The following is a 19,785-nucleotide window of genomic DNA, read 5'->3' on the forward strand; positions in this document are numbered from 1 at the left end:
CACCGTCAATGTGTCTCAGCGTCAAGTACAGAGGATAAAAAAAAGATTTGAAGAGACTGGAGACGTTTTTGACAAGCCCAGGACAGGACCTGAAGTTCCTGTGTCAACCAGAACAGTTTGTCGGATTCTGTCTCGAAATGGCCTCCATGGTCGAATCAGTGCCCAGAAGCCAGCACTAAACACTAAACAGCACTAAACCGTGTGGCATTTGCCAAGGCCCACAGCCTGTTAAAAGGATGGACGCTGGAAAAGTGGCAGAAGGTGGATTTTTCAGATGAATCTTCTGTTGAATTACACCACAGTCGCCGCAAATATTGCAGGAGACCTACTGGAGCCAGAATGGATCCGAGATTCACCCAGAAAACAGTGAAGTTTGGTGGCGGAAAAATCATGGTCTGGGGTTACATCCAGTATCGGGGTGTGCGAGAGATCTGCAGGGTGGAAGGCAACATCAATAGTCTAAAATACCAAGAAATCTTAGCTACCTCTTATATTCCCAACCATAAAAGAGGCCAAATTCTGCAGCAGGACGGTGCTCCATCGCATACTTCCAACTCCACATCAAAGTTCCTCAAGGCGAAGAAGATCAAGATGCTCCAGGATTGGCCAGCCCAGTCACCAGACATGAACATCATTGAGCATATGTGCGGTAGGATGAAAGAGGACGCATGGAAGACGAAACCAAAGAATATTGATGAACTCTGGGAGGCATGCAAGACTGCTTTCTTAGCTATTCCTGATGACTTCATCAATAAATTGTATGAATCCTTGCCAAACCGCATGGATGCAGTCCTTCAAGCTCATGGAAGTCATACAATATATTAAATTTGGATCTCATAGCACCACAACTTAATTTGATGACATTTTTGTATTTGCAGTAAATTTGTTCAATTTCTATATAGGCGACAAAACTTTTGTCTTGCCAAAATTTGACCTTTCCGTCTTGATTAAATGATAAATATTTTTTCTACGAAAATTATTTATTTCAGTGCATTAAACATCATTTGGGAAGGTTTTAGCTTTTCATATGAGCTATTTCTAACACCAATTAATTAATTAAAAGTCAGGTTAATATTAGGTATTTCTAGAAAATAGATAAGCGACAAGACTTTTGTCAGGGACTGTAGGTAACAGAGCAGACTCATGAAGTAGCTAAAGATATTTATCATCATTCTCATGAATGTAGCAGGACTGTTGCAAAGACCCTGTGGTAAACGGTTGTACTCGTGCAACTCAAGAAATGAGCTGAAGGCTGTAAATCTCTTATCCTCCTCATATAAAGGAATGTTGTAGTAGCCGGATGTTAATTCCATGGTAAACAAAGCATCCCCCCCCCCCCCAAAAGCTGCTAGCACATCTGTCTGGTGAGGAAGAGAATGTGTGTCCTTCACTGTACATTCATTCAGCCACCGAAAGTCAGTGCACAAGCTCAAATCACCATTCTTCTTCCAAACTAATGCTAATGGTGACGCAAATTCTCTGGACGATTTCCTGATGATCTCCTTCTGTTCCATTTCATCAATGTCTCCCTCAACTTGTGATAGTGTGGTGGAGAAAGTCTACAATAGGGTAAACGAAAAGGTCTGTCATCCATCAAACGGATGCGATGGCAGAACTCCTTTGCCTCACCACAATCCAATGAGTGCCTAGAGAAAACACAAATTTTTTGAATTATATCCTTCTAATTCTACATCTTGAAGGTTCCTGTTATCAAGCCAATTCTCCGGCACAGCAATCACATAAATCATTTTTAACTTCCACAAAAAATCTTTAATTTGTACAATTTCTTTTTTTTAAAATAAAAAATGATACTATTAAAGTGTATTACTATAATGTAGCCTCCATGTTCACATTTCTCGTACTCTTACTCACAACAGTTATTATTTACATTATTGAAAAAGTGGTTTTCCGGGTCAATATAATTTTCAACCCCATACATTTTATACTCTGTGTGATTGAAAGTTTTAAGATTCAAATTGTCATACTCACAGTTACTTTGTAAATGGTCAGACACACAATCCTCATGAATATTAACAAACTCCTCATTGTCAATATCTCTAAATGGGAACAAAAAAATCCTTATCAATGTCAATCAATCAATCAATCAATCAATCAATCAAATTTATGTTCTATGTGTTATGCCATAGTAAAGAGATGTGTTTTTAGTCTAGATTTAAGCTAACAGAGTGTGTCTGCTTCCCGAACAATGCTAGGAAGACTATTCCACAGTTTAGGAGCTAAATAGGAAAAGGATCGACTGCCTGCAGTTCATTTATATATTCTAGGTATTATCTACTGGCCAGAGTTTTGAGACCGCAATAGACGTGATGGAGTATAATGTGTTAAGAGCTTGTTTAAGTACTGGGGAGCTAAACCATTTAGTGCTTTGTATGTAATAAGTACGATTTTAAGAAGTACTTTAGAAGTTATATTTAGAAGTACGGGGGGGGGGGGGGTTTGGCGCAAAAAATAAATTAATCAATCTTAACCTGGCTAATGATGAATTACAATGATTAAAAAAAAAAGTGACAAAATTATGACAGAATTATATTTTTGGTTGAACTATCCCTTTAGTTTAAGAGTTATTTTAATCATAATTATGCAGACCTAGCTTCCAGGTTGTATTGCTGTGTAGTAAAGTTCGATAATGGAAGGAAGGAAGAGGACACGGGGGTCGGCTGGACGGTTGATACTTTCTTTATTATAACTCAAAACTTGTAATAAACTTCAACAACACACACTGCGGTGTGGATTCTCATAGACACTCGATCACTTCCGGGTCGGCACTTCCGGCTTCCGGTATCTCAGTCTCTGTGCGTTCGTATCAACCGTCCGATCTCTCTCTCTCCTTGATCTCCGGTTCCACCGAGGTTTTATCCCCTCTCCGCGCTCATTACTAGAACAAGAGACAGGTGTTATTAATCTGCTTCCCACCCACTCACTTACCGCTTGTCCCGCAGCTCTCTCTCCCGCTGCAGACCTCGCTGAACCACGCCCCCCTTGCCACATGCTGTTAACGTTATTTAAATGTAACTTTTTATTGCAGGTGCAGTCGGTTGAAACAACGCCAGTCCCAGCAACACACTCAGTGATTGGCCCTGACCAATTTGCTGCCCTAGGCAAGATTTTACTTTGTGCCCCTTGTATCAAGGTTTTTATATGTTGGTTGTGTTTTTATCATTTTTAAAATAAAAATAAACAAACACACACACACAAACACACGTCTGGTTCACTATCTTTGTGGGAACTCTCCATAGACGTAATGGTTTTTATACCGTACAAACTGTATTTTCAATCCCCCTCCACTGCCTCTAAACCTACCCATCACACACACACACAAACACACATACACACACACACACACACACACACACACACACACACACACACACACACACACACACACACACACACACACACACACACACACCATACTGCCCCCTAAACCTACCCATCACAGGAAACATTCTGCATTTTTACTTTCTCAAAAAAACATATCCTGTATGATTTATAAGCATTTTGAAAAGTGGGGACCGGCTCAGTTTTCAATGAGCCGGTTGAAAAGTGACTACTATCATTTGGTCCCCACAATGTAATATAAACAAGGACACACACACACACACACATACACACACACACATACACACACACACACACACACACACACACACACACACACACACACACATATATATATATATATATATATATATATATATATATATATATATATATATATATATATATATATAATATACAAAAATGTGTGTATACGTATATCCTCCACTAAACTATGCATGCTCATGTTTTCACCATTTTTTACAAACGCCAAAGTAAAAACATTAGGCTATTAAAAAAATGATATATGTTTATAAACAATTTAAATTATTTTTTTTACAGATTCTGATCACCCAGAACAATTGCTTACATAAAGTTTTCTCGGAAAGCCTCTAAAACGTTCTGCTTCGGGTACATGCGTCAGGGGCTCTTGGAATAGAAGATTCCAATTAAGATTCCACTGTGACCAATAGTCTCTGAATTGACTTGGTTCCACTTACCAACTAAATGCATGGAATTTTTATAGTCTTGAAGGTGCATATGTGGGAGGCCCTGGAAATGCCATATCGGGAGCGCAGGTAAATTGAACAACTTTTGTTCAGGTTTCAAAATGAGCCATGGGGGGTGCTAGTGAGGGTCAACGGGTCGTGGGTGTGTGCCCAAGACATTTTTGGGCCAAAACAAACAAACAAAAAACTGTCCTGAACTGGACAAATAGCAGCCCTGTGGACACCTAGGAGGCACGCCACCATTCTCAAAATAGAATACATTCAAGATGGACCCCTAGGAGTGCTAATCTCAAGTTTAGTAGGTAAGTGGACAAATAGTAAGCAAGTGGGGTTGGTCACTCACTCACATTGATAACCTGGGGGGGAAATGGATTGTTTAATAGGGATTGGAATACAAAACACCAATTTCGTAGGCAAATGGACATCTAGTAGGTAAGTGGACAAATAGTAAGCAAGCGGGGTTGGTCGCTCACTCACATTGATAACCTGGGGGGAAATGGATTGTTTAATAGGGATTGGAATACAAAACACCAATTTCGCAGGCAAATGGACATCTAGTAGGTAAGTGGGATTGGTCACTTTGCCTGTAGTTAAGTGGGATTGCTTTTTGACCATTGACCTTGGGGGAGGGATGGTCATACAGCTCAGGGGCAACACCAGTGGTGTCCAAAGCCCCCCATTCCTGGGAGAGCATTTGTGGGTTCGCAGATCCTGAGGTAAGGTGAAAGTGCCCGTTTGGAGGCTAAATAAGTGGTGAACGGTTATTATTTCTGCCCTACAATCCATCCGTAGTCCTACAGGTTCAGTGGCAACCTATTTGAAATGGGCCTTTGTCCACTTACCTACTGTTAGAGTACTATAAACTCGGAGAATAATTGTAAACATACCAAACTTTTTAATGTAAAATACACTTATAAGTTCCAGCTTTAATTTCTACAACCTTGAATTAAGTATTATAATTATTAGGCTAAATTCTATTATTATTATTGTCAATTACTCCTTTAATATCATGCATTCTTTATTAAAGGTCAGTATCAATGGTTACATTTTACATTTATGCATTTGGCAGACGATTTTATCCAAAGCGACTTACATTGCATTCAAGGTACACATTTTTACATTATTGTCAGTTCTTGCTTTCCCTGGGAATCGAACCCATGACCTTGGCGTTGATAGAGCCACGCTCTACTGGTTGAGCTACAGGAAAGGTTAAAAGCTAATCTTGTGATTTTTAGATAATGATAAAGGTGTATGTATATGTAAGGGATAATGTACACCAAGTCGGTTGTTATCGCAGAATAAACCCCGACAGAGTCATAAGGACCCCGACGTGAAGCTCTGTGCTCGCACTGGACATACATACACCTTTAGTGTAGCAGGGGTCAACCCAGAAGAGAATCGCTCTTGTAGAAAATCTAGCACTGAACCAACAGGGCAGTTGACTGGATCTAACTGTCGTTCTTGACACCAAGAAGTGAACAACCTCCACTTCAGGGCATATAGTCTCCTCGTGGATGGAGCTCTGGAGCTAAGAATGGTCTCCACTACCTCGGTAGAGAGACCAGACTATGAGCTCGGCCCCCTTAGAGGCCAAACCCACAGGTTCCACATTTCTGGGTGGGGGTGAAATATTGAGCCCTCCGCCTGAGATAGAAGATCCCTCCTGATCGGAACCTTCCAAGGTGAGCCATCGAGCAGTGTTACGAGGTTCGAGAACCAAATCCGACTCGGCCAGAAAGGAGCTACTAGCAGTAGACTGACCAACACATGATGGCCCCTCAGGTCCGGGACGAAGAACTTCAATGCATTGAAGACTGCCATCATCTCCAGGCAGTTGATGTGCCACGAAAGATGATGGTCCCCCCACAGACCCTGGGCTGAGTGGCCTTCCATTATCACTCCCCAGCCCGTGAGAGAGGCATCTGTCGTCAGGGTGACTCGACGACATTGTGCCCCCAACACTGGACCTTGGGACAGGAACCAGGCTTCCTTCCATATGACCAAGGCACGGAGACACCGTCGCGTGATCTTGATCATACGAAAAGGGTTCCCCCTCTGGTTCTTAGCCACCACTGTAAGGGCCACATGTACAGCAGGCCAAAAGGAATCACGTTGGATGCCTCTGCTATTAACCCCAGCAACTTTTGAAACTGCTTGACAGTGAATGACTGGCCTGGTTTTACTCTCTTTACAGCTGACAGAATCGCAGCAATGCACGTGGGTGAAAGCACTGCCCGCATTGCTACGGAATCCCAAACCACGCCTAGAAACGTGGTCCTCTGTACTGGAGAAAGCACACTCTTCTTCGCGTTCAGCCTCAACCCCAACTTTTGAATATGCGCGAGGACGACATCTTGATGCCGAACCGCCATCTACTGCGACTGTGCCAGAATCAGCCAGTCATCTATATAGTTCAGAATGCATATGCCCTGCAGCCTGAGGGGGGCCAGAGCAGCATCTACGCATTTCGTGAATGTGCGGGGTGAGAGAGCTAGACCAAATGGAAGAACCCGATACTGGTACGCTTTGCCCCCGAAGGCAAACCTCAGGAACTTCCTGTGTTGTGGAAGGATGGAGACATGAAAGTATGCGTCCTTCAGATCTATTGTGACAAACCAATCCTTGGATCTGATTTGGGTCACAATCTGACTTAGCGTCAGCATCTTGAATTTTAGTTTTCTGACTGTACAATTCATAGCACTTAACTATCCATTAAATTTTGTTTGTTTGTCCAAAAAAAGAAAAGAAAAGTGTACTGTGCTAATTAACTGAGACTTCTTACAGCTCTTACAGGTTGCTGGCCTTGTTTGTTTCGTTGCTTCTATTGCTCTCCCCTTTTTTGTAAGTCGCTTAAAAGCGTCTGCTAAATGATAGAATGTAAATGTAAATGTAAATTCAGATGACGAAGATCTAATATGGGGCACAACCCTCCATCCTTTTTTGGAACTAAGAAGTACCGGCTGTAAAAACCTGACTCTATATTCTGTACAGGGACCTGTTCTATAGCCTCCTTTTTTTAACAAGATTTCTACTTCCTTTTCCATTATCAGAGCCTGCTTGGGACGTACTGATGTTGACACGAGGTGGTTGGAACCCAAACTGAATTCTGTACCCCTTTTCTACCGTCTGCAGGACCCATAGCGATATATTTGGTAGACGTTTCCACTCTGCCAGAAAATCTACTAAGGGAGCCAGCCTCTCGAGGCTGGTCTCTGATATTTCTACTGCAACCATCTCGGTGGCCTGAAGCATGCTGGCAGCACCTAACTGATCTGGCTGCGTTTCTAACCTCCTTGGAGTCTGCGAGTGTGACACCTTGTCCTGTGGACGCCGAGTCACGAGCTCGCTGGAAACCACTGCGCCCCGAAGCACCAAGGGTGGCGTGGTTGGCAGAACGGTCCCCTGAGGGCAACAAAGAGGAGTGGGCACCGTATACTGAGGTGAACACCCATCCACCCCACGGGGGGCGCCCTCGGATACCTGACGCTGCTGGCGTCAGGACCTCTTTTGGCCTGAAGCCTTCTTCGCCTGAAGCACGACCCTCAGGTCGGTCTTTGGCTTAGAATACTTCGGCTGAGAGTGCCGACCTGGCCCACTGTATCTCTGAGGTGGAGCACGAGATGCGACACTCTCTTTTTTGCTGCTGCCTGTATGAAGAGCTAGACGGCTTGGGTTGCTCACGCCCAGCAGCCCCAGAGGGTTGGTGGCGGCGCGGGAGATATTTTTTAAAAGCCTCCGCTTGTTTTTTATTCTCCTGAAATCTGTCAACGACTTCATTTACAGCGTCGCCGAACAGACCAGTGGGTTCAACTGGCGCATCAAGGAGAAAAGCCCTGTCTTTATCTTTAATGTCAGATAAATTGAGCCACAAATGTCTCTCTGTTGCCATAGACCGCCCAATAGCTCTAGCGGTCTCCTTGGGGGCTTTCAGAGATAAATCTGTGGCCCGACGCAGTTCGCGAACCGCCTCAGGGCTCATTGTTTCACCGCCATCCAAATCCCCCAGCAGTTCAGCCTGGTACCCTTGCAAAATACTCATTGTATGCAAACACACACCAGCCTGTCCTACTGCCGTGTACGCTTTCCCCACTAGCCCTGATGTTGTCTTTAATGGTTTAGTGTGGAGCGTGGGGGCCATTAGGGGCGATGCCGAAGCAGGGGACAGATAACTAGCAAGCGTCTGATCCACTTTAGGCATCACCCCATAACCATATTCTTTTAGCCCCCTTACATCACTATATGTTTACTTGAGGGCTGAAAAGACGTGATGAATATGGTTTCCTCCATGATCTACACAGCTCACTGTGTAAATCAGGAAAGAAAGGAAGGCCCCGTGGTGAAGGTGACACATTTGACAAAAAAAAGCGCTTGTCTAACTTGCTTTTTGGACTAGTGCCTTGTTTCTCGGCTGGCCAATCAATATTTAACTTCACCACAGTGCGAGTAATCACCTCCACCAGCTCTTCGTGTGCTGGGGAAAGAGATGGCGAATTATCTTCCCCTAATCCGACGCTCAACGGCTCCACCTCCTCAGAGCTGGAGTGTTGAAACGACGAGCTCTCACTCTGGGCGGAAGAAGCCGCAGCGCAGGCTCCCCCTTCTCAAAGAGTGACAGGCAGGAGCGGAGCATGCGAAACGGTAGTTTCGCACAATGCTCACAATCAGCTCCCTCGACGGCTGACAGAGCATGCTCCACTCCCAAACACATCACACACAAATCATGTGTATCTCCACCCGTAAGGAAACGGGGACACGGAGGAGTACACTGTTTGAATACTGATGCATTCACCATTTTTAAACTGAGAATTATTGTGTTTTTTGGACAGACAACAATAAATAGACAGATACAGTTTTCACACAGATCGCTTAGCTGAGGCAGAAAAGCTGAAGTGTGATCGGACCGGATGTATATTTATCCTTTCTTGGACGTGATGTCACCCGCCCGTGACGCTCACTCTCGCCATTGGCTGAGTTGACATACCTGCATCAGACGCTATCACGCTGTGGGCGTTCCTAAAGCTGTCCCTAGTAGACGTAGTGTGAAGTTCCCTCGAAAGGGAAAGTAAAATATACTTTAATTTTTCTTTTGATTTTACATGTATGTAATTAAGTAAATTCTACTTAACCAAGTTATTTCAAATTGACATTGTTGAGACATTAAGTATAAATTGGCCTGTTAGAGTATGATGAGTAATTTCTACTTTCTCATTTGAAGTTTTTTACTCACTCTGTTTGTACATTTGTCTGGGTTGGGTGGAGGCAAGGTCTCAACTGATGCAGAGGAAGGGGCTTGGGACATCTGTCTTTACATGCACATTAATTTTAATGACATCCCATTCTTAGGATTTAATATGGAGTTGGCCCACCTTTTGCAGCTGTAAAAGCTCAACTCTTCTGGGAAGGCTTTCTACAAGGTTTAGAAATGTGTTTATGGGAGCTTTGACCATTCTTCTAGAAGCGCATTTGTGAGGTCAGGCGCTAATGTTGGATTAGAAGTCTACACTCTAATTCATCCCAAAAGTGTTCTATCAGGTTGAGGTCAGGACTCTGCGCAGGCCAGTCAAGTTCCTCCACACCAAACTCGCTCATCAATGTCTTTATGGACCTTGCTTTGTGCACTGTGCACAATCATGTTGGAACAGTAAGGGTCATTCACAAACTGTTCCCACAAAGTTGGGAACATGACATTGTCCAAAATGTCTTGGTATGCTGAAGCATTAAGAGTTCCATTTACTGGAACTAAGGGTTTAAGCCCAACCCCTGAAAAACAACCCCACACCATAATCCGAATTTTACGAATGGAACTATCACAGTACACTTGATTTTACTAAGCTTCTGAGAGCGACCCATTCTTTCACAAATGTTTGTAGAAGCGTCTGCATGCCTAGGTGCTTGATTTTATACACCTGTGGCTATGAAAGAGATTGGAACACCTCAATTCACTGGAGGGGTCTCCCCATACTTTTGGCAATATAGTGTATCTATATTTGTTTCAATTTTAATTAGATTTTTTAAATTTCTATTAAAATATTTAAATTTAGAATAAACATGTATTAAATTAAATGGAAATGTGTATCGGGGATGCCATAATATTTTTTGGAAGTAAATTTTATTTTAATTTATTTGATTTCGAATGAATGATTTTGATAAATAAACAATTCATTCTTGCATAAATGTAAAGTGTTAAACATGAATAATTTTATTGTAGTTACAACTCACCAGTAGTAAGATTTAAATGCTTTATCAACTGGGTGGAGATATGATGGTTTCCAGTTAAAACAACAGAATATGTTTGGACAGCAGATTGTTGTATTTAGATGTGGTTTGTATGTGGTTTGAATTAGGGATGTGTTTTGGTTGCTATGAGGCAAATTAAAAGTAACATAATACCTTTTGTTGTGTAATTGCTGAAACTGGTTCTGTGAAAACCACACACCCTATAATCGTAACATATAAATAAGAGATACGATTCTGAGAGAAATTAATGTTTACACAGCACACCAGGTGAACATGGAGTCAAGAGCCTCCTGTCTGCTGATACTCTGCTGTTTTATCAATGTCTGTAACCTTCAGCAACTCATTCGTCCAAGTAATGGACTCAATGAGTGTCATAAAAACTTACTTTTAACAGCACTGGAGGTTCTACCAGGTGGAGGCTGGGATAACCTTCGCAACATGGACATGGGACGGGTGATGAATCTGAGCTATTCCCAGTGTCAGACCACAGAAGATTTTGTATATCTCATTCCAGATGAAGTCTTTGTCATTCCACAGAAAAAGAGCGCAGTAGAAACAAACTCTGAGATCATCATGTCATGGATGGAGCAGATCAGCTCCACTTCAAGCTCCATTAATGCTGATGCTTCTTTTTTTAAGTTTCTTAATGGAAAATTCTCCAAAGAAAACCAGCGTATGAAAACCCACCAAGTGAGCGAGAGTTCTGCAACAGCACGAGTTCAAGTAAGTCACAACAGTGATAAAAAACAGTCAGAATATTATTAATGCTTAAACTAAATTCTGAATAATTTTAAGATTAAACATTATTATATTATATTTTTCACTCAGATTATGAAATGAAAGAATTCAACACTTTTATTAACATAATTAAATCTAAAATGTCAGAATTTTTAGCTCATGAAGTGAAAGGTATTTAATGTGTTCACATATTTATTTGCACTATTAAAATAGACAATTCTTATAATATTTTATTTGTCATTCTTATTGTCTTTTGTTTTACTTCTTTTGTATTTTTCTTAGGTCCGTGACCATCTGTACACAGTAAATGCGTATCCCGACTTCACTCTGGATCTCCGCTTTGCTCAACAGGCAAGGGAAATCGCATATGCTATTGAGAACGAACAAACCCGTCTAGCAACGTATCTGTCAGAGAAACTCATCCTCGATTATGGTACTCATGTCATCACAAGTATTGATGCTGGTGCTACTTTGGTACAAGAGGACTATTTAAAAATGTCTTATGTCTCTAACAGTCAGTCAGACAAGACTACTATTACTGCATCAGCAGGCTTTAACTTCTTTAGCAAAGTTAAGTTTGATATTGGTGTCAGAACATCTCAACAAAACTCTCAAAGCAGCAGTTATCAGGGTAACATTACATATTCTTTTATTCAGAGCCATGGTGGAGCTTTATTCTACCCTGGCATCACTCTAAGGAAGTGGCAAAAGAGTACGCTCAATAATCTGGTGGCTATTGACCGTTCTGGGCTGCCACTGCACTATTTTCTTAATCCATCAACATTTCCAGACCTACCAGAACCCATATTAAATAAGTTAGCTTTGTTCGTTTCTCAGGCTGCAGAGCTGTACTATAAGGTAAACACTATTCCAGGTTGTATAGATCTAGATTCCCCAAATTTCAATTTTCAGGCAAATGTAAACGATGCCTCTTGTGACGGTCCAGTCACCAATCTTAACTTCGGAGGCATTTACCAAGCATGCACTCCATTGACATCCGATGGAAATGCCATCTGTGATGAGACAGCACAGAAAAACCCAGCCACTGGGGATTATTCTTGCCCTCCGCAGTACAACACCACCTTTTTACGTTCCGAGACGGTAGAAAGAGGTTATACCCGTGATGAATGCCAAAATAATTGCCGCAAATGTGGTTTCTTATGGTTGTCTACTTGTTGTGACCAAACTTGCGTTGATGTTTACTCTGTCCGTCGTGCAAAAGTGGACAGCTACTGGTGTTCCACAGCTCAGAAAGCACCTGTATACAATGGATACCTCTTTGGAGGTCTATATGGACCATCTTTGCAAAACCCATTTACCAAATCTTACAGCTGTCCTCCAAATTTCTTAGTTAAAAGATTTTTGTCTAATGGCATGATGGTTTGTCTGAGCAATGACTATGTAACAGCAACAAAATCCTCTGCGCCTTTTGGTGGTTTCTTCAGTTGCCAGTCTGGAAACCCTCTTGCAAATGGTCAATCTCGCTGTCCACCTCAGTTCAGCCAACATCTTGCTGCCATTAGTGATGGCTGTCAGATATTGTACTGTGTCAAGTCTGGTGTGTTTAGTGGTGGTCAGTTAAAACCTGTCCATCTCCCACCATTCATAAGCCCACCAATGGTTGGCAGGATGAATAATGACTCCATAGCTGTAATGATAGAAGGTAATGTTTCCTGGGTGAGGGTTGGAGAAACAAAGATGTGGCAACAGGCAAATCCTGAAGATATTCCTGAAATGACTAGAATGTTTGAGTCTGGAGGACAAAAGGCTGGTGTAACCTGTGGCCTGATAGCTTTGACTGCTCTTGTGGTGTCAGGAACAGTTTTTTAAAATGTTTAGATTGTGGACAAACTTAAAAGTGCATATATACATATGAGAATGCAAATTATACAATCAATTCTGAATTGTAATCAAATTACCTGGTGATTAACAAGTGGTGATGGGTGAAAAATATGTTTTTAGTTTAAATGAAAACAACAACAAAACTATGCTCTGTTCAATTTCCTTGTCATTATAATGATTTTAATCAAAGTAGTTGTGGTAGTAGCCCTATATTCTTTTCAAAGTAACCCAATACTATACATTGATTAAACTGGTGAACAAAGAAAGTTTCTCAATGCAAAACATTTTCCTTAAAATAATTAAATTGGTTCAAACAGGTGAATTAAGGGTGATTGGGACATAAGGTTGAATGGGACAGTATAACTATACAGAGTTTATTTTCTCTCCTGATTTGTGAAAATAAAAAACTTTTTTGCTCAGCCCTAGCTATGAGACTGCATAATCAAAATGACATGCCCTCATTTGTGTGACATCACGTGGTGTGTGCGGAGCAAACATCAAAAAGGAAGTTGACCCTGCAAAACATGAGGTGAGGAAAATAGCATTAGATTTTGCTAGTTTTAATAATCCGCTTGTTAAGTTGTGACGTAAGGAATGCCGTTTCTGGGTCCAAGCCTCAACTCGTTTCACTTGAGAATGCCATTAACGCCCGTTTATGAGCGCTATTTTTTCATATTAAACATCAACCATGTAAATACTGTAAATTGTCACGGTTCAGAAAGAGACGGATTCAATTTGCAGGACAGAGTGTTTATTAGAAACCCGGAGGGGACTACAGAGGAAGTGTCAGGAATAATCAATAGCAAAAATAAGTCCATAGAGCGGTAATGCTCAACCCAGAGAAGCCTGTTCCGAAGATCCGGGACGAAGGATGAGACTGGGTGTGTGACTGGCCGAGGTGGCAGGTGAGGCTGGAAGGAAAATGAAGAGGCAGCGGAGGAGCTGATGGTGGCAGAAGGGGAACACCACCCAGCAGCCTGGGTAACAGGGGAACTGGAGGAGAAAGAGAAAAAAAAAGAAAAAACAAGGCCTGACCTGAAAGCAGACACAGGGAAAAAAATAAAAACCGAAATATTCTTATAGAAAGGGGAGGAAAAATAAAATAAATAATATGGCTGAAAAAATGAAAATAAAATAAATAAGAAAAACAAGGTCCAAAGCTAAGCTCAAGGACCAGTCAAAAACACAAAGAAGACTAAGACACTAAGCTGAAGAAAAACAGCGTACTAGACGAGAACTAGACTTTCTAAACAGGAGGAGCAAGACGTGACTGACACAAAGAACAAACACGATCTGGCAGGGAACAAAAAACACAAAGGGAATATAAAGGGAGTCTAATGAGGGAAGCACGTGAGTGTAATGAAGAACTAACAGGGTAACAAGGGGGCGGGGCGACAGCTGACAATGCACGCAGCACAACACTAATGACGAAGCACCTGACGAACGAACACAAACACCACTCACAAAAGCGCGTGCACAGACAAGGCGGCCAGGCGCGCCGAACAGTGACAACACAAGACAGATCAAACCGGCGTCCTGACAGTACCCCCCCCCCCAGGGGCGTCCCCAGACGCTCCCTGGGTGGAAAGGGCCTGCCGCTGGTGGAAGTCCTCAATCAGCGAGCGGTCCAGGATATCCCGAGATGGCACCCAACATCTCTCCTCCGGGCCGTATCCCTCCCAGTCCACAAGATACTGGTATCCCCTACCACGCCTCCTGGAGTCCAGCAATCTCCTGACAGTATACACAGGGACCCCGTCAACCAGACGGGGGGGTGGCGGGGATGGGACAGACACAGTAGGGTTCAGAGGGGAAGAAAAAACAGGTTTAACTCGAGAGACATGAAAGACAGGGTGCACACGACTAAGAGCAGGCGGGAGTCTAAGCCGCACCGCCGCCGGACTCAGAACCTTGGAGATGCGGTATGGGCCAATGAACCTGGGTGCTAACTTGCGTGATGGCACCTTAAGAGGCAGGTCCTTAGTGGATAGCCATACCCTCTGCCCACAGACATACTTGGGCGCTGGAGTCCGGCGACGGTCTGCTGCCACCTTGGCACGCCTCCCTGCCCGGAGTAGGACCCTTCTAGCTCTTCTCCAGGTTCTCCTACAACGCTGGACAAAAGCCTGGGCAGAGGGGACAGCAGCTTCAGACTCCTGCGAAGAAAACAAAGGAGGCTGATAACCATGCGAACACTGAAAAGGGGACATACCAGTAGAAGCCACAGGAAGTGTGTTGTGTGCATATTCTGCCCAGGTGAGCTGCTGGCTCCAGGAGGCGGGATTATGCGATGCCAGACAGCGAAGCATACGCCCCAAATCCTGGTTGGCCCGCTCGGACTGCCCGTTGGTCTGCGGATGGAATCCTGAAGTCAGACTTGTAGTGGCCCCAATCAGACGACAGAATTCCGTCTGGAATTTTGGAATTCCCTCCAAAAGTGGGAAACGAACTGGGGCCCCCTGTCAGAAACCACGTCCATAGGAAGACCATGAATCCTGAAGACGTGATCGACCACCACCAGTGCAGTTTCCTTCGCAGTGGGTAGTTTGGGAAGGGGAATGAAGTGCACCATCTTGGAAAACCGGTCAACCACAGTTAATATAACCGTGTTGCCCTTGGAGGGAGGGAGGCCAGTAACAAAATCGAGGGAAATGTGAGACCAGGGGCGGGAAGGGACGGGCAAAGATTGCAGCAGACCAGCGGGAGGCTTGTTAGAAGACTTATTCTGGGCGCAAACCGAGCAGGCTGCCACGAACTGTCTGGCATCCTGATCCATGGTGGACCACCAAAAGCGTTGACGGGCAGAAGCCAACGTTCTTCGCACTCCTGGATGGCAGGCCAGCCTCGATGAGTGACTCCACTCCAACACGGCTGTACGCAACGGCTCAGGAACAAACAACAGACCATCAGGGCACCCCACCGGAACCGCCACTCCTTGAAGGGCCTCCCTGACCCTTCCCTCGACTGCCCAGGACACGGCCGCCACCACAACTTCCCCAGGCACAATAGTGTCGGGCGACGACTTACTCTCAGGACAGTCAAAGAGGCGTGACAGGGCATCCGGCTTAACGTTCTTTGACCCGGGCCGGTATGAGAGGGTGAAACGGAATCGGCCGAAAAAGAGTGCCCATCTGGCCTGCCGTGAGTTCAACCTCTTGGCTGTATGGACATATTCGAGGTTTTTATGATCCGTCCACACCAAGAAGGGCTCAGCCGCGCCCTCCAGCCAATGGCGCCACTCACCCAGGGCCAACCTAACCGCGAGCAGCTCCCGGTTTCCGACATCATAGTTCTGTTCAGCTGGGCTCAGGCGGTGTGAGAAGAATGCACAAGGATGCACCTTCCCATCCCGAGGGGATCGCTGAGAAAGGACTGCTCCTACCCCAACTTCAGAAGCATCTACCTCCACAATAAATTGCAGATCAGGGTCTGGAACTGACAGGACAGGTGCAGAAGTGAAACATCCTTTCAGTTTCTGGAAAGCTCCCTGAGCCTGGTCCGACCACCTGAAAGGAACACAAGTGGAGGTCAGAGCGGTCAAGGGGGCAGCGGTTTGACTGAAGTTCCGGATAAACCGTCTATAGAAATTAGCAAAACCCAGGAACCGCTGTAGAGCCTTGCGGGAGTCGGGGACTGGCCATTCGGAGACAGCCCTTACCTTAGCCGGATCTACCTTAATCCCCTCCGCTGAGATTATTTGCCCCAGGAACGGAACTGAGTCAGTGTGGAACATACATTTCTCTGCCTTGACGTACAACTGGTTCTCCAGAAGACGCTGCAGCACCTGGCGTACGTGCTGAATGTGTACCTGTAATGATGGAGAAAAAATTAAGATATCATCAAGGTACACAAAGACAAATCTATTGATCATGTCTCTCAACACATCATTAACCAGGGCCTGGAAGACAGCCGGGGCATTAGCAAGCCCGAAGGGCATAACCCTATATTCAAAGTGCCCAGTGGGGGTATTAAATGCTGTCTTCCACTCATCACCCTCCCTGATCCGAACCAGATGGTAGGCATTGCGGAGATCCAACTTCGTGAAGACCCGCGCTCCCTGCAACAGCTCATGGGCAGTAGACATCAACGGCAGGGGGTACCGATTCTTTATGGTGATGTCATTCAGCCCACGATAATCGATGCAAGGGCGGAGAGAGCCATCCTTCTTCCCCACGAAGAAGAACCCCGCGCCTGCAGGAGAAGAGGAGGGTCGGATGAGGCCAGCTGCCAATGACTCATGGATATACTTATCCAGAGCCTCCCTTTCGGGTCCTGAGAGGGAGTATAGGCGGCCTTTAGGCAGAGAAGAGCCAGGGAGGAGGTCAATGGCACAGTCATACGGCCGGTGTGGAGGAAGAGATGCCGCCCGGGACTTGCTGAACACGCGTCGCAGACCAAGGTACTCCACCGGAACACCGGCTAGATCCACAGCCTCCTCCTGCAACAAAGAAGAAACAGAGACAGAAGACGAAGCCGCACCCAGACAAAACTTATGACAGAAAGAACTCCATGCCAACACAGAATTCCCTGACCAACTCACATGGGGATTGTGTTTTACCAGCCACGGATGACCCAAAACAATGGGGGTGCTAGGAGACTGAAGGAGGTAGAACACCAGCTCCTCCCGGTGGTTCCCCGAAATGACTAGGCTTATAGGGTCAGTGACATGGGTTATTTGGGCCAAGACAGAACCGTTAAGTCCCCTAGCAGTGATGGGTTTCTGGAGACGGGAGGTAGGAATCTTCCAACGAGCCACCAAATCAGCATCAATGAAGTCCCCCTCTGCACCAGAGTCCACTAACACAGAGCAATGTCTCAGAAAAGGACCCCAACCGACACTGGCAGGAAGGAGGGTGCGGGAGCAGGGGGAACACGACAATGGAGTAACGCTCACCAGTACTTCCCCCCCTACTGGCGAGCCCTGGCTTTTAACGGGCATTGTGCAGCAAAATGTCCTGGCTTACCGCAGTAAAGACAGAGTCCCTGGACTATGCGGCGTTGTCTCTCCTCCGCTGCCAGACGCATCCGCCCCACCTGCATGGGCTCCGGCTCAGGAAGAGGCTCAGGACTACGGCTGGTGGCCATCAATGATGGCGAGGTACTTCTCCACTGAACCCGTGCAGATTGTCTCTGACGACGCATCTCTAGACGAGTCTCCACTCTGAGGGCCAAATCCACTAGGTCATCGAATGAAGTAGGTAAGTCATGAATGGCAATCTCATCCTGGAGGTCATCGCTAAGACCCTCCCGGAATCTGTCCCAGCAAGCCTCCTCGTTCCAGCCGGTTAAGGCAGCAAGGGTACGGAAACGGATGGAGTAGTCTGTCACGGAGTGGTTCCCTTGTCTCAACCTGGCGAGCTGGCTAGCGGCCTCCTTACCGGCCAACGAACGGTCAAATACCTTCAACATCTCCTTCTCGAACAGCTCAAAGGAGGCGCAGAATGAAGCCTTGGCTGCCCACACAGTGGTTCCCCATTCACGAGCCTTGCCAGTGAGCAAAGTGATGACAAACGCCACCTTGGTGGTCTCAGAAGCATAAGTGGTGGGTTGCAAGGCGAAGATGATGGAACACTGAGTCAGGAATGAACGGCAGGACATGGGATCTCCATCGTAGGGAGTGGGTGTAGGCACTCGAGGTTCTGGAGTCAAACTGGATTGGGCTGGTGAGGAACGGGCGGCGACAGCAACTGCTCTAATGGAATCTTGGTCCCTCCGCAACTCTCTAAGCTCCGCCGTGATGTCTGCCATCTGGCTGGCCATTACCTCAACATTATGGGTGGTGGCTGTAAGCTGGGAGGCATGTTGTCCAAGCAGAATCCCCTGCTGGGCCACAGCAGTCCGGACGGCTTCTGGTCCTGCTGAATCCATGACTGGCCAGATCGTACTGTCACGGTTCAGAAAGAGACGGATTCAATTTGCAGGACAGAGTGTTTATTAGAAACCCGGAGGGGACTACAGAGGAAGTGTCAGGAATAATCAATAGCAAAAATAAGTCCATAGAGCGGTAATGCTCAACCCAGAGAAGCCTGTTCCGAAGATCCGGGACGAAGGATGAGACTGGGTGTGTGACTGGCCGAGGTGGCAGGTGAGGCTGGAAGGAAAATGAAGAGGCAGCGGAGGAGCTGATGGTGGCAGAAGGGGAACACCACCCAGCAGCCTGGGTAACAGGGGAACTGGAGGAGAAAGAGAAAAAAAAAGAAAAAACAAGGCCTGACCTGAAAGCAGACACAGGGAAAAAAATAAAAACCGAAATATTCTTATAGAAAGGGGAGGAAAAATAAAATAAATAATATGGCTGAAAAAATGAAAATAAAATAAATAAGAAAAACAAGGTCCAAAGCTAAGCTCAAGGACCAGTCAAAAACACAAAGAAGACTAAGACACTAAGCTGAAGAAAAACAGCGTACTAGACGAGAACTAGACTTTCTAAACAGGAGGAGCAAGACGTGACTGACACAAAGAACAAACACGATCTGGCAGGGAACAAAAAACACAAAGGGAATATAAAGGGAGTCTAATGAGGGAAGCACGTGAGTGTAATGAAGAACTAACAGGGTAACAAGGGGGCGGGGCGACAGCTGACAATGCACGCAGCACAACACTAATGACGAAGCACCTGACGAACGAACACAAACACCACTCACAAAAGCGCGTGCACAGACAAGGCGGCCAGGCGCGCCGAACAGTGACAACACAAGACAGATCAAACCGGCGTCCTGACAGTAAATACTTACAGTCTACACAACATTCTCTATGGTCACAGCGTTACAGACATTAATATTTTAACGATTTATAAAAGATGAATCACTGTCTGGCCATTTGGAATTTTGGTATGGAGAAAAAGGTTATTATTCTAACTTTTTTTGTAGTATTACACCACATTGTGTGTGTATATTAGCAC

General features: G+C 45.0%; 1 protein-coding gene across 1 annotated transcript; it reads left to right on the forward strand.

Annotated features, from left to right (window-relative positions):
• Positions 1–10,484: 10,484 nt before the first annotated feature.
• Positions 10,485–13,034, forward strand: LOC137038190 (macrophage-expressed gene 1 protein-like). Its single transcript, XM_067412638.1, has 2 exons — positions 10,485–11,027; positions 11,325–13,034. Exons 1-2 carry the CDS (start codon positions 10,578–10,580, stop codon positions 12,870–12,872), a joined length of 1,998 nt encoding a protein of 665 aa, XP_067268739.1. The 5' UTR covers positions 10,485–10,577; the 3' UTR covers positions 12,873–13,034.
• Positions 13,035–19,785: the final 6,751 nt, after the last annotated feature.

Source organism: Pseudorasbora parva, chromosome 13 (genome assembly GCF_024679245.1).
Source record: "Pseudorasbora parva isolate DD20220531a chromosome 13, ASM2467924v1, whole genome shotgun sequence".
NCBI lineage: Eukaryota > Metazoa > Chordata > Actinopteri > Cypriniformes > Gobionidae > Pseudorasbora > Pseudorasbora parva.

Bases quoted from the DNA above. Each gene is read 5' to 3' on its own strand.
- LOC137038190 (XM_067412638.1), top strand. From the start codon at position 10,578: ATGGAGTCAAGAGCCTCCTGTCTGCTGATACTCTGCTGTTTTATCAAT. The intron at 11,028-11,324 runs GTAAGTCACAAC...TATTTTTCTTAG, and splicing joins CTGCAACAGCACGAGTTCAA to GTCCGTGACCATCTGTACAC.